This window comes from Camelus ferus, chromosome 19 (assembly GCF_009834535.1).
Source record: "Camelus ferus isolate YT-003-E chromosome 19, BCGSAC_Cfer_1.0, whole genome shotgun sequence".
NCBI lineage: Eukaryota > Metazoa > Chordata > Mammalia > Artiodactyla > Camelidae > Camelus > Camelus ferus.
Window position 1 is genome coordinate 32,732,110 of NC_045714.1, and position 27,131 is coordinate 32,759,240.

Genomic DNA, 27,131 nt, shown 5'->3' on the forward strand with positions numbered 1-27,131 from the left:
TATGTGTAGCTGTGAGACCTATTGAGAAGGTCTTATCTAGGAGAAGAAATTATCTAGGAAATTTTTATTTTAAAATTTATTTTGGTAGCTGTTGGCTCAGAAACAATGAAAGGTACCCCAACCAGGCAAAGCCAACCAGCCTTTGTTCTCCTTACCCCAAGGAGAGGCAAGCAAGTTCCCTTTTCTGAGATTTAGATCTTGTATCAGTTTACTGCAGTAGCTCACAAGCAACCACAGAATTCTCAGTAGCATCCAACAATAAACACGTAGTCCTGAGCCGGTTGGCTCAGGTCTGGCTGGCTTTGGCTGGGCTCAGCCCGTGGGTTTGGGTCAGGTCTGTTCCACATGTCTCTCATCCTCTTCGGACCAGCAGGTTAGCTGGAGTATATCCTTTGCATGGCAACGGCAGAAGTGCAAGAGGGCAAGGCCAGCTATGCAAGCACATTTCAAGACTGTTTATGTCATGTTCGTGCACATCTATTGGCTAGAATAAGTTACGTGGCTAAGATCCAAATCAAGGGATGAAGGAATATGCTTTCTCCACCATGAAGCCATGGGGAAGATGTATATACTCTAGAGTGGACTGAAGGACTGGGGCCAGTTAAGTCACACTCACACAGGCCTAGAGTTGGGGGAGTCCCTGGGCCAACAAGTCTTATGTTGAGGTTGGAAGAGGAAGCAAGGGAATCACCCCATTGTGCTTTGGTCAAAAAAGGAAATGACCCAAGGTTGGAAGTAATAGAGGTGCTGCAGCGAGGGCAGACTGAGAGAGAGATCTCATCCCTCTGGGCCCTGAGGATTTCAGGGTAGAAATGTAGAAATCTCAGGAGACATCTGCTGTGGGCCACTGTGGCCTGGGAGCCCCATCCATCCCAATTCAAGGTTTCGTATCCTTTTTGATCTGCACATGTGAGTTTTCCCATAGGGTACAGGAGGCCTGATCAGGCGAGGCTCCCCACCACCACAGATAGGCTAGGGCTGAGTTGAATTCAATTTGAATTGTGAAACCAAGAAATGTGTTGTCACTTGTATCCAGGGTTGCTTGGAGCAATTAACATCTGCCCTGTATGTCAAGTGTCTGGCACATAGGAGGCCCTTGCTAAAATGGGCCTCAATGCCATGACGGTATCACAGCTGTGGCAGGGTCTTTCCTCTTCTGCTTCAGTGGGGGTGAGGGTGCTGCTCAAATCCTGAGTGCAGTGAGGTGGGGAGAGGGCAGTGGAGAAGGGGCGAAGGATTAGAAACACTCCTCCAGCCTGAGGTTGGGGCCCTGTGTCCTCCACGACTAGAGCCCACTTCTTGGAAGGTTGTCCCCAGAGTCACCAGGTGCAATGGGGGCCCTGGAGGCTCCCAAAGGGCTTGGAAAATCAATGCCTTGGTCTGTGTGCCTGTCATGCTCCCCTACCCTGGGCTGGGCTTGGCTCCTTCCTCGCTGTCAAGAGGAACATATTCCTCCTCTCTCAGACTCCTAAAAAGGCCGTGTGGCCCCAAAAAGAGAGGGGTATGTATGTGGCTGGTGAGCAGGACCCCTCATTTTCCCCTTTGCCTGAGAGGAGGCTCCCGCATGGCCCTAGGTCCCACTTCTGCTTGCTCAAGTCCCAGGGTCCCAGGCCTTGCCAGGGCCTTCCCCTGCTTAGGAGGTCTTTCCTGTCTTGGTGTTGTGCAAGGCCAGCAGCTTCCTCCCTGACCAGCCTCCGGGCTGCGCAGTAGAGCTGAGGCTTTGGGAAAAGAGGAAGCAACTCCTGGAGAGGGAGCAGCTCCACAGGCTCCTGGTCCTCCTCTCCGTCCTCCTCTCCTGCGGTTCGCGGAGCAGATATTACCATCCCTGGGCCTGGAGGGCAAGCAGAGGCTTGGGAGCGGGGCTGGGCTGAAATTTGCTGGGGACCATCTGGCTGTCCAAGCCCAAGACCCTACTCAAAGCTGCACTCACAACCCAAACCCCTCTGCAACCCCCAATCTTCCCCAACTTACATCCTCATCCCCATCCTAACCATCATCTTGACTCCTGCCTCGCTCAGCCAGTTATTTATTTCAATCCTACTTCACCCATCTCATCCCCAGCCACTTAGTAATCATCATCTCCATCCAGCCCCAGCCCTGACCTTAACCCTCACCCAACCCATCACTCTCACCTCCATGTCAACCCTAATTCCATTCCAAATTGCATCCTACCCATCACCTTCACCCCAACCCAACTGCAACCTCATCTCCCCTCACTCCGCTTCATTCATCACCACTTCATTCCCTGAGTGATGGTCCCCAGCCCTGTCCAGCATAGCCTGGGGGGGACGGGCACTCAGGCTAAGAGCACTTACAGCTAGATTAAAGAATGAACTGTGAAACATCTACCGCCGGTTTTAAAGCCAATAGGCCTAATTTTGAATTATGTGGCTTTTTGAGTTAGATGTCTGGCCTCTGTTTGGGGCTTCCCACTATTATGAAGACAACTTCCTCCCAGAATTGCCCATCTGTACCTGATTTCCGATCTGCGGAGCCGAGCACTCCAGCTGGCTGTGTTACGCTATTTCCTGCTTCTCCAGCCTGAATAGGGAAGTTGAGGAGAAGCCCCCGTACTAGGAAATAGAAACCGAATCCTGCACCCAGGCACAGCTGTCTGCAGCTACCCTGCCTCTGACCTTTCTTCCCTAGGCCAGGCTTGGACTCTGGGATCTGATGTCAGGGACTTGAGGCCCTAGCCTGCCCTCCCAGACGTCCTGGGACACTTGGCTGTGCTCAGACTTCACTCACTCACTTGCTCTCACCCAGGCAGTAAATGGGCGCCTGCCCCAATCCTGACGCAGCGCCTGCTGATTCCGGGAGTGGGAACTGGGCTTCGGAGCACCCGAGACTTGGAGATATGAGCTTGAACCAGGGAATTCTGCTCTCCCAAGTGGTCATTGCCTAAGGGCTGCAGTGCTCCCTGCCCCTAGTACAGCCACCCCTTCCCCAGACCTGCGATCATCCCTCTGTCCCTCTGTGCCCCCCAGGACACCCAGCCCAACTCAAGCCCTAGGCGGGCACCTCCCCCTCAACACCAGGCTTTAAACAGGGACAAAGGTCTCCCTTCCTGGGCTTCTTTTTGCCTTCTCTTTTTTTCCAGGAAAGTTCTCTGGGCTGAGGCTGGTCTTTGGGGTGGAACAGGCAGAGCAGGTAAGCTGGACTCTGGTGGGACTGACCTCTTAGATATTGGGGCTGGGCTAAGGATAGGTGACATCTACATGAGGTGACTTGGGGCAGTGCTAGAAAGGGTCCTCTCAAAACTCTCTGCTCCATTCTGGGGTCAGTATCCTAAAATCCCACCATTCCTCATGTAGGTTCAGCTTTGTCCTTTCCATGGCCCCAAATGAGAACAGCAGGGGAGCTGGGACAACATGAGCCTTGGTGCTGTCCTGGCTGTAGAGGAGCTTGACCCTGGGCCCCAGAGCCACACCTATCCCCCCAAACATGCCCAGCGGGCTGCCGTTCAGCCCAGCATCCAGGACATGGGGCCCACCCTGGGCCAGCATAAGCTTCTCCTGTGGCCAAGGACCAGGTGTGGAGGATGTGGGTACATTTTCCTGGGAGAGGAGCAGGACTAGGACTGCTCAAAGGACTGAGGATGAGCCACTGGGCCTCAGCCAAACAGCAGACCTGTCTGCGGAGCAGCCCAGCCTGGGGCCCAGGTCTCCTGAGGAATGGGCTCTGCCTGGCCTTCTCACAGTTCTGCCTTTGCCAGGCTCCCTGCAGGGACCTCCCTCTCCCCTTCACACTTGTCTAAATACTGTGTTGTCGTCCTGACAGGCAATTCAGTCCCCATCCAGGCCCTGGGTGTCTGTTCAGCCTCTCCCCACGTGTGGCCCCTGGTAGCCACCAGAATCAGTGGGGCCCCACCACTGAGGCAGATGGGCTGGGGACCGGGAGATGTCATGAGTTTCCTGTCCCCACTTCCAGCCTCCCCAGGCCCTCCCCCTCACTCTGCAGGGTCAGCATTTAGAGCCAGGGAGGACTGCAAGGTTGGCAACATGGGTTTTTATATGTGTATGTGGTCAAATATATATAACAAAAAATTGACCATTTCAACCCTTTTTAAGTGTACAATTCAGTGGCACCAAATACATTCACAATACTGTGTAACCATTTTACTGAACTTTTTCATCATCCAAAATGTAATGTTTCACCTGTTGAACATTAACTCCCCATTCCCTCCTCTCTCCAGCCCCTGGTAACCTCTATTGTACTTTCTGTCTCTATGAATTTGCCTGTTCTAGGTAGCTCGTGTAAGTGGACTCGTACGTCACTTGCCCTTTTGTGCCTGGCTTATTTCACTTAGCATTATGTTTTCAAGGTTCATCCATGTTGTTAACACTTGTCGGAACTTCATTCCTTCTTATGGCTGAGTAATATTCCATTGTATGGGTATACCACATGTTTGTTGCTTCTACTTTATAGCCACTGTGAATAATGCGGCTGTGAACATGTGTACAATTATCTGCTTAAGTCTCTGATTTCAGTTCTTTGGTGGTATGTGCCTAGGAGTGGAGTTGCTGGATCTTGTGGTAACCTATGCTGGACTTTCTGAGGAAACACCAAATTATTTTCCACAGGGGCTGCACCATTTTACATCCCCACCAATAGTACACGAGGCTTCCAATTTCTCCACATCCTCATCAGCATTTGTTATTGTCTGGTTTTGTTGATTTATAGCCTTTCTGATAGATGTGAAGTGGTAGCTCATTGTGGTTTGGACTTGTATCTCCCTAATGATCAGGGATGCTGAATGTCTCTTCATGGGCTTGTTGGCCATTCATATATCATCTCTGGAGAAATGTCTATTCAAGTCCAAGCCCATTTTTAAAATTTGGGTTGTCGGGGGGTTTTGTTGTGGTTGAGTTGTAGGAACTCTTTATATATTCTAGATATTAATCCCTTATCAAATACATGATATGCAAATATTTTCTCCCATTCCATGGGTTGACTTTTCACTCTCCTGATAGTGTCCTTTGATGCACAGAAGTTTTTCATTTTGATCAAGTCCATTTCATCTATTTTTTCTTTTTTTGCTTGTGCTTTTGAAATATTTGCCTGATATCAGGTCATGAAGATTTTTATCCTTGTTTTCTTCTAACAGTTTCATAGTTCTAATTATATGTGCTTCTGGTATCTCCCCACTTTGGATTCATATCTATGATGCCTCTTAGAGCCCCCATCCCCACCAGGGGCACCCCATGGCCTGCCTTCTTGTCCCTGGTATACAGTAGGCACTTAACTCATGTTTGTGGGGTATTTGTTGGGCAGGGTTCTTGTGCCACCTGTCACACTTAGACTTGCTCTGCCACCAACTTTAAACCCCCAAGGATCACACCCTTCTCTTGCCCATCACTGTAAGGGCTGGGGAACTCTGCATTGCTGCAAGATACACGGCTTCAGTCCCAGGTCCTGAGAAATGGGTGCTCCCAAGCTACCAAGGGCAAGGCAAGCACAGATGGCTCTGGGGCAGACAGAGACCCCAAAGGGGAAGTTTCAGCAAGAAGCCACGTTCAAGCTCTACCTTGAAGACTGAATAAGATTTCAGGAGGCAAATATTGTTTGTGGGGAGGACAGAGCTGGTCATCTGGAGAGCTCACGGGTAGATCGGACTGGCCCCAGGGTGGGCAGAGAAAGAATGGGGGCAGAGCTGGGAGTAGGAAATGAGGACCTTTCAGGGATGTATTAGGAACCACATCTCATGAGCAACTGGGAGCCACAGAAGGTTTTTGAGCAGGGGAGTGACTCTTAAAGGCAGCACTTTGATAAGTGTTCAGTCAAGCCCTATTATGGTCTATAGCTGGTAAGGCTGGTGGTAGGGAGACAAGTCTCAATTAAGAAACTGTCATTTTTTGCTGGATTCCTTGGAGTAAGTCACTGGGCCTCTCTGGGCTCCAGTTCCTGTTGGCTTGGGTGACAGGGAGGGGACAGGAAAGTGGGGGAAAGGGAGAAACAGCTGTTCATCTTTGAGAGACTAGGAAAGCAGAACTTAGGGTGGGACCAAGGGACAGACTTTCTGGGGCATGCCACCCAGTGAGGGCATTCCTGGGCACAGCCTGAACAGGGAACTTGGGCTCCTGGCTCCCTGTGGGCAGCTGCCCTGCCCTCTCACTGGGCTGACCAGCATCGTGTGTGTGGACCCAGGGCTGGACTCCTAGCAGGCTCTGAGGCTGAGGTGCCCCAGGGTTCCCTAGGAGACCCCTGGCTGCTCAGCCAGTAGAGTGTGCCCTAGGCTCTTGGGCACCAGAACCAGTGTGAGGACCTATGGGCTTCCTGCTCCAGCTTCTCCTCCTGGCCTCATCTGTCCCAGCAGGTAAGATTCGCTGGCTTTTTCCTTCTCACAGGGCCTGGTCTCCGCAAGTCCAGCCCTCCCTGGCCCGAGGGGACTGGACTGTGTCTGGTCACAGGTTTAGCTGCTGAAGTTGAAGGAGACAGTGGCAGGGAGGGGTGCCCAGAGGGGCTGCATTGCTTGGGACAGGGCAGGGTTTGGGCCCATCTGGGACACCTTCTATGGTGCAGATCATGGGTCTCTGCTGGGACCCCAGGCCCGCATCACTCTCCTCCCTGTCCCACCCCTCCCTCAGGCCTGGCCTCGTGGGGCGTTACCAGTCCCCAGGCCGTGCAGGGTGTGAAGGGCTCCTGCCTGGTCATCCCCTGCATCTTCAGCTTCCCTGACAGCGTGGAGGTGCCCCATGGCATCACAGCCATCTGGTACTATGACTACTCAGGCAAGCAGCAGGTAGTGAGCCACTCGGAGAACCCCCAGCTGGTGGAGGCCCACTTCCAAGGCCGTGCCCAGCTGCTGGGGCAGGCCGAGCACAAGATGTGCAGCCTGCAGCTGAGGGACCTGCAGCCTGAGGACTCGGGCACCTACAACTTCCGCTTCGAGATCAGCGAAGGCAACCGCTGGTCAGATGTCAAAGGCACGGTGGTCACCGTGACAGGTGAGGAGGAAGGTGGCCCAGCCACCACCTGGGAGGGACTCAGAGGCTGCTCCTGACCCACTGGCTCACAGCCCCAAACCTGGTCCTCAACCCAGCCCCAGCCCCAGCCCCAGTCTCAGCCGCAGTGCCAGCCCCAGCCCTGTGTCCCCTGGCATTCACCCCCAGTGACTCCCTCGCCTTCTCCTTCCCCTTGAATCCCCCTGCCCAGGGCTGGGGTTTCCAGGGAAGGAAGTCTCAGGTGTGGTGAAGAGGAGTCTCGAGCCTCTTGTCTTTGTCTTCAGAGAAGCCCAGTGTGCCCACCATCACCTCACCGACTGGGCTGCGCGAGGGCATGGAGGCAAGCTTCAACTGCTCCACTCCCTACACGTGCCTGCAGAAGCCGGTCAGCCTGCAGTGGCAAGGCCAGGACCCCACTCGCTCGGTCACCTCCAGCCTCCAGAAGCTTGAGCCCACAGGCGTCAGCCACCTGGAGACCCTCCACATGGCCCTGTCCTGGCAAGACCACGGCCGGACCCTGCGCTGCCAGCTCTCGGTGGCCAACCACAGGACTCAGGGCGAGATTCATCTCCAAGTGGAGTGTGAGTGCATAGGGACCACCCCCTTGTTACTGAGCACACATCTGTGGCTCCCAGTGGAAACCATCCTTTCTGTAGCCCGTAGAAACAGCCGGGCCACACTCGGACCTCCAGGGACTGCTAAGCCCTAATAGCCACACAGAAAGGTTTCCTTCTACCTCCTGTCCCTGAAGCCAGGCTGGGCAGAGACACAAAAAGCCAGGGAATTGGGGGTCAGGCAGTGGGGGTCCCAGATTTAGCCCAGCTCTGGAGGATGCTGGGGGAGGTGGGGCTTAACCCCTTTCCTGCCTCAGGTTCATGAGCAGGGTAACACTTGGACGTGGCAAAGAGATAATGGAAGAAACTTCCACTTGATTTTTCATCTCCCCATCATGGTAAAACAAGGCAGCCTGTTGAAACAACCACTGTACACAGGCATGAGGCTTCTGGCTCCACCGCAGACTAGATGAGCCAGCTTTGGGCAAGTTACTTGCCTCTCAGAGCTTCTGTTTTCTCGTCTTTATAGTGGAGGTAACAATAAATACTTTCTCCAGAACTGATATGAAAATTAAAGGCGTTCTTGGCACGTATGAAGCTCTCAAAAATATTAGCTTCTATTATTTTCATATTTATATAGATTAAGCACTTGAAAATTAGCTTTTACTAGCATAGTTACATAGAAAGAGGCTTAGGAACAAGATTTAAAGAAATGCAGTTTCTTTGTATTGTTGGCACTTGCCCAACAAATGAGTTAACCGCTCTCAGAGCTAACTTGACTCTGCCTGTGTCTCCCTCCATTGTGTGGTTGGTCCCTTGCCGACAGCTGCCACAAGCCACTAAAGCAAGCAGCATGGTGCCCATGACTCCTAAGTAGAACAGAGGTCAGTGGACTGTGACATGAGGCAGAAAGCTGCAGAAGGCAGTGTAGCCTGGATGCTAGGCCATGCACTGTGGTGTCAGACTCTCAGTGGGGCAGGAATGTGGGGTGCAGTGCCTGCTCTGGATAGGGCACCTAGTGGGACTTACGATTTCTCTGGGTGGGCTTCCTTAGAGCAGAGTGTTGGCAAAGGAGAGGAAAATGCTCCCTGCCTTCCCTGGGCGCCCTGCTGGACACCCCCCATCATGCCTTGCAGATGCCCCCAAGGGTGTGGAGATCCTCCTCAGCCCTTCAGGGAGGAACATCCTTCCAGGTGATCTGGTCACACTCACCTGCCAGGTGAACAGCAGTCACCCTCAGGTCAGTTCCGTGCAGTGGGTCAAGGATGGGACACACCTCAAAGACCAGAGTCGTGTCCTGCAGTTGCCCCGGGCAGCCTGGGATGACGCTGGCGTCTACACCTGCCTCGCTGGGAATGGCGTGGGCTCTTCGGTCTCACCACCGGTCAGCCTCCACATCTTCAGTGAGTCCTGGGTGAGCCTGGGTCTTGACCAGAGGGTAGGGAGGGGGCCAGGCCACTGGGACTGAGGGAAAGCAGGCCAAGGTGCCTCCTGGAATGTGCATGTGGAGTCCCAGCCCTGCCTCAAACAGGTGACAAGCCTCCCTGGCAGGGTGGGATGTCAGGAGGGTCCCAGTGAACAGGGTGAAGAGACACACAGCCAATCCAGGGGGCTCTTCCACAGAAGAGGGGGTGATGTAAAATGTGCAGCCATTTTGGATGATTGCCTGCAACCCTGAGGGGGTGGGTCCAGAGGTCAGCGGGGTGTCCCCCAGTGCGCCTATGCTGTTCCCATAGTGGCTGAGGTCCAGGTGAGCCCAGCAGGCTCCATTCTGGAGAACCAGACCGTGACGCTGACCTGCAACACACCTAAAGAAGCGCCCAGCGAGCTGCGCTACAGCTGGTACAAGAACCACGCCCTGATGGAGGATGCCCACAGCCGCACCCTCCAGCTGCGCTCAGCCACCAGGGCCGACACGGGCTTCTACTTCTGCGAGGTGCAGAACGCCTGGGGCCGAGAGCGCTCTGGCCCCGTCAGCGTGGTGGTCAGCCGTAAGTGGCCAGGGTGAGGGAGGCACTGGGCCTGGGAGCCGGGCCAAAGAGTAGAGCCCCTGCAGGAGGTGGGGGTCCTGGGCCTGGGTACCCTTGAGCTCACATCCGGGTAAGACTTTGACCTCCCTGGGCCTCAGTTTCCTCCTATTTTAAAAAACTTTTTATCTTGAAATAAGTTCAAACTTGCCATAAGTTGCAAGAAGAATGTAGAATTATTTAATTTAAAAAATATGATATTATAAAATAAATGCATAAGTAAAATTTTTAAAAGAATTTAAAAAATAAAATAGCAATAGTAAAAAAAAAGTATAGAATTATATACCTTTGACCTAGATTCCCTACTTGTTAACGTTTTAGTACATTTGCTTTCCCTAAGTGTACACTGTATGTGTGTGTGCACACATAGACATGTTTGTGTGTATGTATGCACGTGTATTTGTGTATGCCTGCATGCATTTTCCCTACATATAAACACACATACATACACACTCTGTTCACATGCATATATACATACGCACTTTATATGTATACACACACACATATGCTACCTATCTGTTTATCATCTGTCTATCTATATTCCTAAAGTTGTAGGCAGAATGAGCCTTTACCCTTTAATTTCTCAGCATGTATTTCCTAAGGTCATTCCCGGGCATAATCACGGTACAAGGACTGTAGTCAGGAAACATTGATACAAAGCTATTATCTAATGTACAATCCATGTTTAAATTTTACCAGTTGGCCCAATAATGTCCTTTATGGCACTTATTTTATGGCAATTTATGGCATTTATTTTTATGGCAATTATTTTTTCTGGTCTAGGATTCAATCCAGGACCCAGCATTGCATTCAGTTGTCAAGTCTCCTTATTCTCCTTTAGTCTGGGACAGCTCCTCAGTCTTCCCTTGTTGTCCTGACACTGAACTGGCTGAGCATAAGCCAGTTGTTCGCTGATATCCTTAGCTCGCGTTGGCCTGAATGGAGCAGACTGAGCCCGTGCACGTGGGCAGGGACGCCGCGGACGCCATGCTGTGTCCGTCTCCCTGTGTCACATCAGGAGGCACGTGGGGTCAGTTTGTCCCGTTGCTGGGAGTGTTCACTGTAATCACTTGATGCAGCGCTGTCCGCAGCCAGGTCTCTGCTAATTTTCTCATCTTTAAAGTGGAGTCCCTGGAGCCTCGCTCTCAGGGTTGTCACAGGGGATGGACTGGGATAACACAGTGATTTGCCCAGGCTAAGGACACAAGTGTATTCAGCGGACACTCTGAGTTGCTGGGGGTCACCCAACCCTTCCCAGGGCATTATGGGACAAAGTATGTGCAGGGGAACCCAGGAGTGCCCCTGCTGACGATGACAGGCCTGCCCTTCTCTCCACACAGACCCACCCCTTGCCCCGGACCTAACTGCCTTCCTGGAGACACAGGCAGGGCTGGTGGGCATCCTCCAATGCTCCGTGGTCAGCGAGCCCCTGGCTACTCTGGTGTTGTCACACGGGGGCCTCGTCCTGGCCTCCACCTCCGGGGAGGGTGACCACAGCCCACGCTTCAGTGTCTCCTCTGCCCCCAACTCCCTGCGCGTGGAGATTCAAGACCTAGGGCCAACTGACAGTGGGGAGTACACCTGCCTCAGCCACCAACTCCCTTGGGACTGAGTCCTCCACCCTGAACTTCCATGCCAATGGTAAGATGGCCACCGTGGGGCTAGCGGAGGGAGCCCAAGGAGGAGGCCTGCTCTGACCCCTTCCTCCCAGGTGTCCAGGGGGCTCAGCTGAGGGCCTGAAATAGCTGGCCAGAGAAAAAAAATCACATCAAAACCCTGAACTATCAGTCACCCTAGCCTCAGAGGGTCCTAGAAGTCAAGGCAAAAAGGGAAACATGGCAGATTGCATTATTCCTTTTGTACCCATTCTGACTCTGAACTTGGAGGGTTCTTCAATGTGCGTTCATCTGTTTTGTATTTATTGAATGTTTAGGGCAGGAGTCAGATGCAGAGGGCCAAACAGAGAAGTAGGGTCTTCCAATTCTTGGTGCAGTGTGACGCCCTTCCCTCCTTCTGAGGCCATGACAGGGGTAACTATCAAACCAGGTTCATAAGCCTGGGGAACTGGCTCAGAATCCTTCTCAACCATGCTGCAGCCAGCTACTACCAGTAGGTCTGAACTGGCATTCAAGGCCAAACCCTCCTGATCATCAAAAGATTCACAGAGTTGATGCCACGAAGCCAGACCTCCCTACAATTGTGTGGGGATAGGAGACCCCTGGAGGGTTTCCTGTAGTGGGTGGCTTGGAGCCACAGGCTTGCAGGGGAGCTGAGCCGCCCTCTCTCCCTCTCCTGACAGCAGCCCGCCTCCTCGTCAGCCCGGCAGCAGAGGTGGTGGAAGGGCGGGAGGTGACACTGAACTGTAGGAGCAGCCTGAGCCCGACGCCGGACACTCGCTTCTCCTGGTACCGGAACGGAGCCCTGCTTCTTGAGGGGCCCAGCAGCAGCCTCCTGCTCCCTGTGGCCTCCAGCACCGACGCTGGCTCATACCACTGTCGGGTCCAGGAAGGCCACAGCGCCAGCGGGCTCTCCGCACCTGTGGTCCTCACCATCCTCTGTGAGCAGCCTTCCCACGGGCCCCTGCCTGCCGTGGGGAGGATCAGCCCGTTGGGGCCCACCAATCATTCCCACTTCCTCCAGGCCCTCCTGACCCGGCCCTGCCCCGGGGTCTAGATGAGGAAGGCAGCCACAAGCCTGGGTACCATGGCCCTGGCCCCTTGGGCCTGAAATTTTGAGAATAAGCCTGGGGCTTTGTCTATGTCTGCATCCCATTTCCCAACCCCAGTCCCATTAGGGCTCTGCTTCTAGTCTCAGACCCACCGTGGACACCACGTCCAAGCTTTGTCCTCCTGAGCTGGGTCCTGGGACAGCGAACTCCTATACATGTGCACACGCCCACAGGTTGTGCCCTCACAGGTGCAGACACAAAGGCAGAGCCTCACTGCACAGGGGCTTCATGCTGTCAGGGGTGGACGCCCCCTTGAGGGAGGGGCTGATCAATGTGCAGGACACAGCTTCCAGAAAGCCTCCCCTGACATGTGCAGGAATGATGTCCGGGGACTCTCAGGAAGAGCAGGGTCCTCTCTGGGGTTTTCTAGTGTTCAGGGTGAGATCACATGGGGGCCTTTGCTGATGGCCGTCTTTCACCTTCCATCTTCAGAAGCTCCTAGGAAGAGGGCATTTTAGGCATTATCTGTTGTCATGGGAGCTGGCTTGGAGATCAGAGATAAGAGCAGGGAGGGAGGATCTTGGGGGAAGGGATGGGGTGCAGAGTGGGAGCAGAGGGCAAGACTCCCAGGGAACATGTGGAGGTTACGCGAGGTGGCTGCTAGCCCACACAGCGCCTCTGTCCAAGCTAGAAAATGGCACTCCTTCCTTTAGGAAGACTGTCCAGTCCAGCATGAGAGCATAGCTTAGCACCAGGAGCATGGGCTGGAGTCCTCCCATCCTGGCCTGGTTGTCCTTGTGCAGTGCACAGCCTGAACAGCGGTTTGTGGCAGCTCTGGGTGCCATGCCTTTGTTCGGTGTTTTCTGGGAGTCTAGCCACCCTTGAGTGGATCTGCAGGACCCTGGCAGAGACCATGGGATAAGTGCCCATGCTCCTTTCCCTACAGACGCCCCACGCCAGCCCAGGTTCACCGCCCGGCTGGACCCCGATACTGCAGCAGCCAGGGCCGGGCGGCAAGGCCTCCTCTTGTGCCGTGTGGACAGTGATCCCCCAGCCCAGCTGCGGCTGCTCCACAGGGACCGTGTTGTGGCCTCTTCCTTGCCATCGGAGGGCAGCTGCAGCAGCTGCAGGGGCTGTTCCCAACGCATGAAGGTCACCAGAGCCCCCAACCTGCTGCGTGTAGAGATCCAAGACCCGGTGCTGGAGGATGAGGGTGTGTACCTGTGCGAGGCCAGCAGCGCCCTGGGCAATGCCTCTGCCTCAGCGACCTTCGATGCCCAGGGTGAGTCGGGCAGGGAATGGAGGCTCAGGGTCAGGGGCTGGTACTCAGGACCTTATTCCTCTGCAGCCCCCAGCTGGGAGGAGGGTCTATTGGGTGAAACCACCTCCGATCAGCAGTGGGAGTTTGATTTCCACCCATGAGGGTCTCTTTCCCATCCCCTCCGGGCAGGGAGGCTGGACCGCTGGCCCCCGGGGTCCAGGGGGAAGCTGTCAAGGTGAAGCCTGTCTCAGTTGGTCTGTGTTGCCTGCTCTCCAGCCACTGTCCTGGTGATCACACCATCGCACACACTGCAGGAAGGCACCGGAGCCAACTTGACTTGCAATGTGAGCCGGGAAGCTGATGGCCCTGCCAACTTCTCCTGGTTCCGGGACGGGGTGCTGTGGGCCCAGGGCCCCCTGGAGACCGTGACACTGCTGCCTGTGGCCAGAACAGATGCTGCCGTCTATGCCTGCTGCATCCTCATGGAAGCCGGTGCCCAGCTCTCCACCCCTGTGGTCCTGAGTGTGCTCTGTGGGTGACAGACAAGGGCAGATTTCGGTCCTCAGAAGGTGGAGGGGGCAGTCTGGGGAAAACGGGGCTGAGGCTGGCTTGGGTAGGCAAGACTGTGGCTTGGGCACAGGTAGGTGTGGAGGGGGATGGGGTCGGAGAGTAGCAGCTGATAGGCAGTGAGCGGGGCTAGGGGTAGCCTGAGTCCCCCACTGTCCTTGCAGATCCCCCAGATCCTCCAAAGCTGTCAGCCCTCCTGGACGTGGGCCAGGGCCACATGGCTGTGTTCGTCTGTACTGTGGAAAGTCGCCCTCTTGCCCAGCTGGCCCTGTTCCATGGGGAGCACCTCCTGGCCACCAGTCTGGGGCCCCAACTCCCATCCCGTGGCCGCCTTCAGACCAAAACCACAGCCAACTCCCTGCAGCTAGAGGTCCGAGACTTGAGCCTTGGGGACTCTGGCAGCTACCGCTGTGAGGCCACCAATGTCCTCGGATCATCCAACACTTCCCTCTTCTTCAAGGTTCGAGGTGAGTGTCAGTTCTCTGACACTGTGGTGGCCCCAGGTGCCCTGGGGGCCACTCTGCTAATCTCTATATAGATGTGTAACATATGTATACAAGTGCAAGTATATACACACATACATATGGGTGCACATATACACACGTGCATGAGAATATATTAATATTCTTTATTGATCTATATCTATATTCATCTATAAAAATCCTCCCTAAGTGAATAAGCCAGGAAAAAGGAAGGCTAATACCAATAATGCTGCAAAGGCCAAAGAAAAACACGTTTTTTTCTCCCACAGTAAAACATCAACTTTTTGGATATTTCCCTTGGGTCTTGGCTCTGCGTATCCTTTCTCTTTATCATACCCTTTTCACAGGCAGAGAAACTGAGGGCCAGAGCTTTAGGAGCTTGCTAGGGTCACATGACCAGCAGGGGACCCAGCTAGCGCTGGATTAATTTGGTGTCGGTCGCTGGCATAGTCTTTGCTCTCAGTCACCATGGTCTCCTCCAGCTTCAGACCCAGAGGGCACTAGGGACTGCGCTTTGCCCAGTCTCCGGTTCCTGGGCTCTCATGACATGGAGCTTGGGTGCAGAGTTGGGCTGGAGAGAGCTGGCGAGAACTCAAGATCACACAGCTGCTAACTTCCCCGTCCAAGCCCTTGGTCACCCACTCTGAGGCCAGCCCATGATTAGGACAATGGCCCTTGGCATGACCTAAATCCCTACCGTTTCAGTGCTTTATGGGGTCAAACCGACATTTGTCAAGAGCTAACACACGCAGGTGCTGTGCCGGGCACTGGGGTTACAAGTCACACCGGCAGGGTGAGGCTCTCACCCTCTGGCGGGTGAGATACGATTGACAAAGCAAAACCATAGCTCAAGGTGGTGGGTGGTAAATGCCAGGACAGAACCAGGGCAGGAGAGGAAGAGGAATGGAGGTGAAGTGAAGCCCTCAGCAGTGGTCCGGTGGGGGAGCTGTGGCTCCAGGACTCGAGGTTGGGTTCCTGTCTTTATGTGGACACATGCAGTCCCAGACTGTGGGAGGGTATGTGGAGGGCCTTCACCTGCTCTTGGTCTCTCTCCGCAGGAGCCTGGGTCCTGGTGTCACCATCACCTGAGCTCCGGGAGGGCCAGGCTGTGGTCCTGAGCTGCCAGGTACCCACTGGGGTCCTGGAGGGGACCTCATACCGCTGGTATCGGGATGGCCAGCCCCTCCAGGAGCCCTCCTCGGCCACACTCCGTTTTGCAGCCATAACTCTGAGCCAAGCTGGGGCCTACCATTGCCAAGCCCAGGCTCCAGGCTCAGCCACAACGAGCCTGGCTGCCCCTGTCAGCCTCCACGTGTCCTGTAAGCACTTTCATCCCATCTGTGTTTCTTAGGGGAGGAGGGAGCCAAGGTCCTGGCTGGGGAAGCGGGGATGCTGAGCCCTGGTCCTGGGCTCTGCCTCCGAGAGAGAGAGTCCTAGATGAGGGACCACCCGGCAGAGCCCCGACCACTTCCCCGCCTTGTGTAGATGCCCCTCGCCAGGTCACAGTCACCACCCTGATGGACACAGGCCCCGGGCGATTGGGCCTCCTCCAGTGCCGTGTAAACAGCGACCCTCCAGCCCAGCTACGACTGCTCCACGGGGACCGCCTCGTGGCCTCTACCCTACAAGGTGTGGGGGAGCTTGCAGGCAGCTCTCCTCGGCTACAGGTGACTGTGACCCCCAACATGCTGCGCCTGGAGATCCACCAGGCAATGCTGGAGGATGAGGGCGTCTACACCTGCGAGGCCACCAACGCCCTGGGACAGGTCTCGGCCTCAGCCAACTTCGATGCCCAGGGTCAGTGTTGGGGTGTGAGTGTGTACGTGGGTGGCTCTTTTAAGGAGAGCTTGGAGAAGGTTCTGGAAGCCTGGGGCACAAGCAGGAGGGCTGAACTTAGGACAGCTTCCATTCCTACCCTTCTTAAGGGTAGCAGTCTCCAGACTTGGGTTTCATTGAAGAGCCCTTTTTAAAAAACACATGGATGCCCGGTGGATAAAACTAATCAGAAAGGGGCACTCAAGGAGAAACCACACTGGGCAGGCAAGGCCTGTATTCTCCCAGGTGCCCTCCCCCAGGGTCAGGGAGGGCTCAGGGCACTCCTGGGCTCTGCAGAGCTCTGTTTGCAACCACCTGACAGATGACAAGCCATTTCCTAAGCTCCGGCCTCTGAGCCCCACTTAAAGGTGGGTCACCTTTTCCTCCCGGAGGCTGAGGAGCTTCCCACCTTCATGGAGTCAGGTGGTTTGCTTTACCCAGCCTCATGGCCCTCCCTGGTGTCCCTTCTTTCCCCAGCTGTGAGTGTGCAGGTGTGGCCAGAGGCCAAGGTGCAGGAGGGGCAGCTGGTGAACCTGACCTGCCTTGTATGGACAACTCACCAGGCCCAGCTCACCTACGTGTGGTACCAAGATGGGCAGCAGCGCCCAGATGCTGCCCACTCCATCCTCCTGCCCAATGTCACAGTCAGGGATGCTGCCTCTTACCGCTGTGGCGTGTTGACTCCTGGCCAGGCACCCCGCCTCTCCACACCTATCACCCTGGACGTCCTCTGTGAGTGTGGTTGGATACAGGGTGGAGTGGGAAGGGATGATAACAGCTCACAGGGGTCAGGGCATGGCCAGAGCCCTGAGGCATCAACCCCAGGAGCTCAGTACCCAGCTGGCTAGTGGAGCACTGGACAAAGAGCACTGGAGTTGGGAGTGAGGGGGCAGAGGAGCAGTGCCCCAGATGGGGCAAGTGGAGGCCCTGCGGTGGGGAGCCAAGGCCCTCCTGGTTTGAATGTCACCTGCAAACTGGCCTCCTCACTGCCATGGCCTCTGAACTCCTTCTATGCCTCCCGTGCCCCCATAGATGCACCCCGCAGCCTGCGCCTGACCTACCTCCTGGAGAGCCGTGGTGGGCAGCTCGCCCTGGTGCTGTGCACCGTGGACAGTCGCCCACCCGCCCAGCTGGCCCTCAGCCATGCTGGCCGCCTCCTGGCCTCCTCGACTGCAGCCTCTGTCCCCAACACCCTGCGCCTGGAGCTGTGGGAGCCCCGGCCCAAGGACGAGGGTCTCTACAGCTGCTCGGCCCGCAGTCCTCTGGGTCAGGCCGACACGTCCCTGGAGCTCTGGCTGGAGGGTGAGGCAGGGCCTCTGCCAAGCCCGCCACTGGTCGGGTCGGCTGTGGTCTGGCTAGGCCCAGCTGACCCTGGTCTTCTTGGAACAGGCGTGCAGGTGACCCTGGCTCCGTCGGCCACTGTGACCGAGGGGGCCCCTGTCACAGTGACCTGTGAAGACTCCGCTGCCCGCCCACCCACGCTCTATGCCTGGTACCACAACAGCCGTTGGCTGCAGGAGGGGCCTGCTGCCTCCCTCTCATTCCCGGCGGTTACACGGGCTCACGCAGGCGCCTACACCTGCCAGGTCCAGGATGCCCAGGGCACACGCAGCTCCCGGCCTGCAGCCCTGCATATCCTCTGTGAGCAAGGGTCCTGAGCTGGGGGTGTCCAGCCTGGGTGGAGGGTGCTTCCAGGCCCCAGGGTGGGTGGGCACAAGGACTGCAGCAAACCTGGGAACGGACCCTTGGGGAAGGAAGGACATAAATGATGAGGGAAGAGACCCTAAGGCCCTGTGAACCCTGCCTGGAGGAAAGTGGCCGCAGGGTGGCTGGAAAGCTGTCACTCCCAGGAAGTGATATTTTCCCAGAGGCTTCAGCCTCGCCAATGCCAGGCAGGTGGGCAACAGACAGCACAGGGTTTCCAAGCAAGGCCCCCAACCCTGCCCTGCCCTGCCCACAGATGCCCCTCAGGATGCTGTCCTGTCCTCCTTCTGGGACTCAAGGGCTGGCCCTATGGCTGTGGTACAGTGCACTGTGGACAGCGAGCCACCTGCCGAGCTGGCCCTGTCCCGTGATGGCAAGGTGCTGGCCACCAGCCACGGGGTCCCCAGCTCGGCAGTGGGAACAGGGCCGTGTCCAGGTGGCCCGCAACGCCCTGCGGCTGCAGGTGCAAGATGTGCCCTCAGGTGACAAGGATACCTATGTCTGCACAGCCCGCAACTCGTTGGGCTCAGTCAGCACCATGGGGCAGCTGCAGGCAGAAGGTGAGCAGCCCAGGGGCAGGAGAAGGGGCCTGGGGGGCTATGGGGTCCGAGTCCGCGTGAGAGGTGGGGATCCCACAAGAGGGACCTGGCTGGCATGATCGGATGGGAGAGGAACAGCTCCCACTGGCGGGGGTTGCCCAGCCAGAGGCAGAGAAACCTCCTGGCCTTTGGAGAGCTCCCGATAAGGTGGCAGAGGTACAGCAATGCCCAAGGGGAGCCTGGGTGCAGGGAGACATAACCCTGCCCTCACAGAGCCCAGTCTAGGGTGGAAGCACACAGCTGCCCTGGGGAAGCCTGAAATGGGAAGAGAGTCACAGCCCTACCCTCAGGCAGCCCAGTGTGAGGAAGGAGGTGCAGCCCCACCCTTGGGGAGTCCAATCTGAGGGCAAGACACAGCCTCAACCACTGGAAAGCCTGAATTGATGAGACAGGGAGGCACAGCCTTGGCTGGGAGGTCTCCAGTGAGGATGGGAGACAGCTGTGTTCTCAGAGAGCTCTGTCTAATGGGGGAGACACAGACCCATATTTGGCGATCCAGATCCCATCATGCACAGAGGCCTCTCAGATGCCCAGATCCACCCAGAGGCTCCAGCTCCTACAGGCCTACAGATCCCTGACCACCTCTGGTCCTCGGCCTGCAGGTGTGCGTGTGGTGGCCGAGCCAGGGCTGGCCGTGCCTGAGGGCGCAGCGCTGAACCTGAGTTGTCACCTCCCTCATGGCCCTGGGCCCACGAGCAACTCCACCTTCTCTTGGTTCTGGAATGGCCGGCAGCTACACACACAGCCTGTGCCCACCCTTGCCTTCACCCACGTGGCCCGCGCCCAAGCTGGAATGTACCACTGCCAGGCTGAGCTCCATGCTGGGGCCACCACCTCTGCTCCAGTCATGCTCCAGGTGCTCTGTGAGTGTGACACCCTCCCCCTGCCTCGGTCTCCCCACACCTCACATGCCCACCTTAGGCCTTCCTCTTCTTCAGTCTGCAAAGAGCAAGGGCTTCACAGGTATGGAGCCCTGTGTTGGAGGATTCCCACTGACCTGTGTGTGATCTTGTGTATCCCTGTCTTGGCTTCCTTATCTATAAAACATCAGTCCCTTCACCTTGTGAGGTGTACAGGAGATAAAGCAGGTAGGGTGCCTGGCACACAGTAGGCCCCCATCAACCTTGGTCCCCGACTTTATTTTTCACCAGGGCCCTGTGCCTTATCAGTCAGCTATTGCTGTGTAACAAGCCATCCCAAAACTTAGTGCTTAAAATGACAGTCATTTTATTTGTTCTCAATTCTGTGGGTCAGAAATTTGGGGATTTCTGCAAGTCTCACCTCATGTGGCTGCAATTGTCCAGTGGCCGAACTGAGGCTGAATGGTCTAGGTTCACCCTCATGGCTGGCTGTCGGCTGGGCCACACGTGTCCAGTAGGCTGCCTTAGGCTTCCCACATGGTTGTGTTCCAAGAGAGCAGAAGCTGTGAGGGCCCTTGAGGTCTAGACCCAAAGTCACACAATGTCATTTATGACTTCTAGTGGTCAAAATGAGTCACATATTTAAGGAATGAGGAAACAGGCTCTCCCTCTTAATGGGAGGAGCAGTGGTCACCTTGTATGGGGTACAGGGAGGGGAGGAATTTGTGGTTGTTTCTACAATCACCACACTCCCTGTCTTCCCGCAGACCCTCCTAAGACGCCTACCATGATGGTTTTTGTGGAGCCCGAGGGGGGCATCCAGGGCATTCTGGACTGCCGAGTGGACAGCGAGCCCCTAGCCAGCCTGACCCTCCACCTTGGCAGTCAGCTGGTGGCGTCCAGCCAGCCCCAGGTTGCTCCTGCCAAGCCACACATCCACGTCTCAGCCACTCCCAACGCCTTGAGGGTGGAAATGGAGGAGCTGCGGCCCAGCGACCAGGGGGAGTATGTGTGCTCTGCCTCCAATGCCCTGGGCTCTGCCTCTGCTGCCACCTACTTTGGAAACAGAGGTGAGGGAGGCTCTGTCTTCCAGGTCACTCTGCACAGAGGCTGCAGCTCTCAAGTCCAAAGGCTTCCTTCTGAGGGCTTCCCTCAATCCCGTCTGCTGCAATCAGTTTGTTTAGTCTAATGATTGCCTGAAGCTCCTTTGCAAAAGGAAGCTTCTGAGATAAACTGACACTTAGAATAGGTTTCATTTTGTGGGGAGTCACCTTGGGAAGGAACATTGGAGGCCTGGAGCCATAACTTTCCATTGAGCCCCACCCCTGTGTTCCAGCCCTGCACCGCCTGCATCTGTTCCAGAAGTTTCTCTGGGTCCTGGGACTGCTGGTGGGCCTCCTCTTCCTACTGTTAAGCCTGGGGGCCTGCTACACCTGGAGGTGGGTCTGGAGCTGGAAGGTGTACAGGGCTACCTCGTCCTCCCTCCCTCCCCGCAACATTCCCCCATGTCTTTCCCACCCAATTCACAGGCTCCATACTTCCTAGCCTGTCCCCCTCCCACCCCCTGCTCCAAATTTGGGAAGCCCTTCTAGAATCATCTCTAAACTATCTTACTGTAATTTTCTTCTCTTCTTATCTCTACCCTGCCATTGCCGAAGGGCTGGGGAGGAAGAAAGATAAAGTACCCCATTCTCCACGAAGCTCCCCACTGCTGTGTGCAGTGAGCAGTCTAGGGGGGAGGGGAGAGGCTCTCTGAGTCCACTCTTGCCCTTACAGAAGGAGGCGTTGTTCCAAGCTGAGCATGGGTGAAAATTCGGTGGAGATGGCTGCTCAGAAGGAAACCATGAAGGTATCTGTTGGCCATGTAGGTGCTCACAGACATAAGGCCTGGCTTGCCCTGGCTGGCACTGAGAGATTACTCTCATTTCTAGGATGGTGCCTGGGGCTTGGGGGAGACTGGGAAGAAAGTATAGAGACCCAGCGCCCCCTGAGTAGATAGGGGAGCCACATTCTGACTGGGGCAGACACGTGTTTGCTGAGTGACTGCCTGAGGGACTGGAGCAGACATTCTGAATGTAGCAGCATCATCTCTACTTCCAAAACACATCTTGCAATACAGGACCCCACCTGTGTTTTGGGGTTTTCCTTCCCCACTTCTGAGTCTGCCCCTTACCTGGGGCAGGGGGTGAAAGTCTGTTTCCTCATCCCCATGATGTGTCCCCTTCTGCAGATAATCCATTTGGTGGGCCTTGGTTCCCAGCCACATTTCCTGCCATGTATGTGCTCATCAATCCCCTTGGGACCCTGGCCCAAGGCTGGGGACCTGGGGGACTGACCTCCAGAGTTAGAGTTCAGGGGATGACTGTGCCCAGAGTCCTCCTGTGACCAGGGTTTTCTCTGAGGGAAGGTCATTGATCCTGATGCTGTCACATTTGGGACCGCATCCTGTGCTCTGCCCCTGAGCTGACCTGTGGCATTGCCTGCCTTCAGGAGGAGAAGGTTACCAGAATCTGTGATGACTCGGACCCCACGCTGGGTCCTGCCTGCATCTGTGAAAACAGCTCTGCCGCATCTGACTGTCTATAACCTGGCTCCAAACGCCAAGAAAAATGGATGGTGAAAGGTGGAGGTGAACCCCAATCTACCCAGGGGGACTCTGAAGATAAATGACTGGATTCTGTTTTCCATTTCTCTCTTTCCTCTGGATCTCATCTCTGCATTCATCTTCCAATGCACAGCCTCTTCACATCATTCTCCTCCAAGACCGCTGTGGACTTTTTAGATGGGTTAGAATAGAAGAAGAGTTTTCTACATCCTCGCAGGCTGCTCAGAGCACTCTGTATTAACTAGAATATAAACTAGGTAGGCTGCTCTAAAAAGAGACCAAATACAGTAATTTCAATAGGAGAGAATTTGATTTTTATCTCCCAAACTAGTTCGAGTATGGTATGGTGGTTTATGGTGTTGGAGCTCTGGATCCTCTTATCTTGTTTTTCTCTGTACCTCAAATGTTGCTTTTGATTGCAATACAACACATCACAAGGATGACTACGTTGTATTCACAATCCCTCCAGCACAAAGAGGGAAGAGCAGAAGTTAAAGACATACCCATTCCCTTTGTGGATACGACCCAGAAGTTGCCAGTGTTATTTCCATTCACTTCCTGTTGGCTAGAATTTAGTCATATGGCCATGCCAAGCTGCAAGGGGTTCTGGGAAATGTAGTTTTTATTCTATTTCCAAAGGACTCCCAACTATGGACTCATCTCTGAGACTTTGGACATTGATAAGAATGCTGCCAGCAGGCCACATTTTGTCTCAGTGCCCATCTGCTGAAGGTCAGGGGCATATCCGTGGCCATTCTGACCATGGGCTTCCTGGAAGAGGTAGTTCCTCTCACACAGTAAGACTGAAGGAGATCAAGATGGTTTCATGGTCCCTAGGGAGAGGGAATGCCAGGTGATCAGGTTGCCTGAATGGGTATCTTGTGCCAGATCTGGACCCTAAAAGAAGAGATGCTCCATTCCCACCCTCCCAACCCCCAGAGAGTGTCGGGAGCAGACAGCATCAGCACCCGTTTCTGCTCCAAGTGCATTCCTTTCCATGATCAAGTGAGCTCACGTCTTCTTCCTGGAGAATTGCGTACCAGGGGCTGTTAAGACAAACCAGGGTCACTAAGAAACAGTATTGTGCTCCTGGGAAGTCACTGCCTGAGGGGAATCAGTTCTCAGGTGGGCTAGTGACTCCTCTGGTAGCCTGGCGGCTGATGGAGGGAGGAGCAAAGAGACTACTGCTCTGGGATTTGGGTTGAGATGCATGGAGAGAAGTGGGGAGTTGGCACAGGAGCAAACGGGTTGGGAAAAAGTTGGAGGAGCTTCGTGTAGCCGTGGTTGGACCCTTCCAGGTCCCCAGTTACATTCCTATTAGTGCCTGATTGCCAGACTCTTCCTGGGAGCCCACCCAGCATGTCCTCCCAATAAACATCCATCCTATGGCATAACTGGAGTGAGTCTTTCTTGCAACCCAAACTGCTGGACTGGAACACAGAGAATTCGAATGTGAGTGGGGTTTATTCTGGGAGACTGCCAGCTGGAGGTGGCAATGGGTGCAAATTACATGACATTTAGCATAAACTACCTTACGCTCAAGCAATCTGTGCCCCTCCCTGTGGCTCTGGGTGCTGATCACCCCTGCTGCCCACATGACCCAGCACTGTGCTTGGCACGTGGTAGGTGAGCACTTAGTAAGCACTGGTTTTTCTACATTGCTGTCAAGTGGGAAGGTGGAAAGTGTGGGCTAACACCACAGATGGAACAGGGAGAGAGCAAGCCAAATGCAGCTGGATGTTCTGGGGAAGAGAGGATGAGGGGAGGACCATGGGTGGCCAAGAAGGGGTGGCTACTGTGGGATATGGGAACATTTGACTTGGAGTCTCCATCTGCTTCTGTTCACCTACCTCCAAGGGGGTGTAGGTCCACCTGGGACTGGAGGGTTCTCAGAGGGGTTAGTTGTATCCACCACTAGTGGTCTGAGGCTCCTCAAAATTTTTAAATAAACTTTTAATTCAAGGGTAGCACACATAGAGAAAAGTACATACATTGTAAGTGTACAGCTCAGTGACTTTTCACAAAGTGAATACACCCATGTAACCAGCACCCAGATCAAGACACAGACTGTTACCCACCCCTCGAGTCTCCTTTGTGCCCCTCCTAGTTGCAAGCCCCCAAAGGTTATTACTATCTTGACTTCTAACATCATGGGTTGGTTTGTTTTTGAACTTTATGCAGGAACCACACAGAATCTATGATGATTTTGGAAAACTGTGTGACATTATCTATTAAAGCTAAGATACCCTTTTCCTGTGACCCTGAAATTCTACCCCTGGGTATCTGCTCAAAAGGATTAAGGGTTTATATCCGCTGTTAGACTTGTACGAGAATGTTTATAGTCACCTTGTCCCGGGTCACTCTTTAGAATGAGTCCTGTTTACAGATGGTGGGTGTTGCCCATTCCATGAGCACTTCAAAGATTTCTCACTGGCTTTCTTCCCAGGATACTTCCCAGCGTCCCTCTGGAGAGTGACATCAACACATCACTTGATAAATCATCTTTCCCACAGTGTCATCAGGCTTGAACACCAAGCTGATGGGTGGCACTTCAAGAATCCATCTTCTTCAATTTCGGTCCAACCACCCCAGCCTTCCCCTGCACCCTCCAAATGTAAATAAACAGTTGCTCTAAGATTTCAGCAGGAAATTCCTCTGACATGTTTGGACATGGCTTATCTGGGTTTGGGAGGTGTCCACCTTGCAAGGATGACTCCAGTCCCTCCATGGCCTTTAGGCTATGTGTCCCTCTCATTTTATTAGCATCAGCTGTGTGCCAGGTCCTGAGCCATGCAGTGAACATAGTGCCAGACCCTACAGAACTCAGGGTCTGGAGGAGAGAGACAGGGAAATGGGCAACCTGCATTGCTATAGAAGTTTGGTGCAGCGAGAAGGATAGTGCAGGCGACAGTAACCAGCGTCGAGTCAGGGAGGACTACCGGACAAGAAGACACCAAGGCCACAGCCTGCAGTGTGAATAGGAGTTGGCCAGTGCACTGAAGCCCCCTCCTCTCTGCGTCCAAAGTCTGGTGCCCTGGAGGTCGCTCTGTTTCCCTGGCCCCCAGCTTATTCAGGCCAGGCTGCACCTTTGGTGTCGTCCTGCCCCTATGACCTCCCAGGCTTTCTTAGCTGCCCTCTCTTCCTCCTCATCAGATCTGTTTCCTTTACCATGGGTAGATGTACATCTTCCTAATTTCCCCTTTCTCAGGATCCACATTCTGTTTTGGAATCTCCAGTTGTGCTGCTGGTTCAAGACGGAAGCCTGGGTCTCTCTGTCCATCCCCATTCTTCTCCAAATCCTCCTTGAATGAGAGAAGAGAGAGTAAAACGGACTGCGGGTGTGACAGGATGCCTCACTCTCTGCCCCCGGCTCATCAGCTAGCAGGTGTCTCAGGGGATTCTGTCCTGGAGGCGTGCTCTCTGCTGCTGTCAGTCCCCATGATGACATCTCTTCTGTTCAGGGGGATTTGGTGAAGAGTACGGGTGGGCAGAGAGACCCAGACCCTTTTACCTGAACCACAGAGAGAGGAGTTGATGTCTCTCCAGCCTGTCTACGCTGGGGCCCCAGCAGGACTGAAGCCCTCTATGTCTGTAGTAGGTCTGGTTCCCAGAGATGAGGCTTCATGTTCAAGCGACATATTAAGGGTGTGCTCCCAGGGGAGACCAACAAAGGGATGGTGGAAGCAGGGCAGGCAAAGGGAGGAAGCTAAGGACACATGCATATGAATTTTTTAAACATTTTTTTATTGAGTTATAGTCATTTGACAATGCTGTGTCAAATTCCACTGTAGAGCACAATTTTTCAGTTATACATGAACATACATATATTCATTGTCACACTCTTTTTCAGTCTGAGCTACCACAAGATCTTGTATATATTTCCCTGTGCTATACAGTATAATCTTGTTTATCTATTCTGCATATGTCTGTCAGTATCTACAAATTTTGAACTCCCAGTCTATCCCTTCCTACCCCCCCCACCCCCTTGGGAAACACAAGTTTGTATTCTATGTCTAAGAGTTTGTTTCTGTTTTGTATTTATGTTCTTTTTTTTTTTTTTTTAGATTCCACATATAAGCGATCTCATATGGTATTTTTCTTTCTCTTTCTGGCTTACTTCACTTAGAATGACATTCTCCAGGAGCATCCATGTTGCTGCAAATGGCGTTATGTTGTTGGTTTTTATGGCTGAATAGTATTCCATTGTACAAATATACCACATCTTCTTTATCCAGTCATCTGTTGGTGGACATTTAGGCTGTTTCCATGTCTTGGCTATTGTAAATAGTGCTGCTGTGAACATTGGGGTGCAGGTGTCTTTTTGAAGTAGGGTTCCTTCTGGATATATGCTCAGGAGTGGGATTCCTGGGTCATATGGTAAGTCTGTTCCTAGTCTTTTGAGGAATCTCCATACTGTTTTCCACAGTAGCTGCACCAACTGCATTCCCACCAGCAGTGCAGGAGGGTTCCCTTTTCTCCACAGCGTCTCCAGCATTTGTCGTTTGTGAACTTTTGAATGATGGTCATTGTGACTGGTGTGAGGTGATACCTCACTGTAGTTTTGATTTGCATTTCTCTGATTAGTGATATTGAGCATTTTTTTCATGTGCCTATTGATCATTTGTATTTCTTCCTTGGAGAGTTGCTTGTTTAGGACTTCTGGCCATTTTTGGATTGGGTTGTTTGGTTTTTTTTTCTTATTAAGTTGTATGAGCTGCTTATATATTCTGGAGATCAAGCCTTTGTCGGTTTCATCGTTTGCAAAAATTTTCTCCCATTCTGTAGGTTGTTGTTTTCTTTTACTTATGGTTTCCTTTGCTGTGCAGAAGCTTGTAAGTTTCATTAGGTCCCATTTGTTTATTCTTGCTTTTATTTCAATTGCTTGGGTAGACTGCCCTAGGAGAACATTTTTGAGATGTATGTCAGATGTTTTGCCTATATTTTCTTCTAGGAGGTTTATTTTATCTTGTCTTATGTTTAAGTCTTTGATCCATTTTGAGCTTATTTTTGTGTATGGTGTAAGGGAGTGTTCTAACTTCATTGTT

General features: G+C 53.9%; 1 protein-coding gene across 1 annotated transcript; it reads left to right on the top strand.

Annotated features, from left to right (window-relative positions):
• The first annotated feature begins 6,015 nt into the window (after positions 1–6,015).
• SIGLEC1 (sialic acid binding Ig like lectin 1) lies at positions 6,016–23,480 on the top strand. The gene is given in 23 exon segments (XM_014561269.2): positions 6,016–6,316; positions 6,588–6,947; positions 7,229–7,525; positions 8,635–8,901; positions 9,235–9,489; positions 10,866–11,110; positions 11,112–11,166; positions 11,825–12,082; positions 13,140–13,475; positions 13,731–13,985; positions 14,186–14,488; positions 15,562–15,822; positions 15,989–16,300; positions 16,796–17,050; positions 17,351–17,620; positions 17,708–17,959; positions 18,279–18,445; positions 18,447–18,582; positions 19,224–19,484; positions 20,249–20,551; positions 20,818–20,920; positions 21,258–21,330; positions 21,972–23,480. Coding segments are annotated over 23 exon segments (5,169 nt in total). The 5' UTR covers positions 6,016–6,267; the 3' UTR covers positions 22,068–23,480.
• Positions 23,481–27,131: the final 3,651 nt, after the last annotated feature.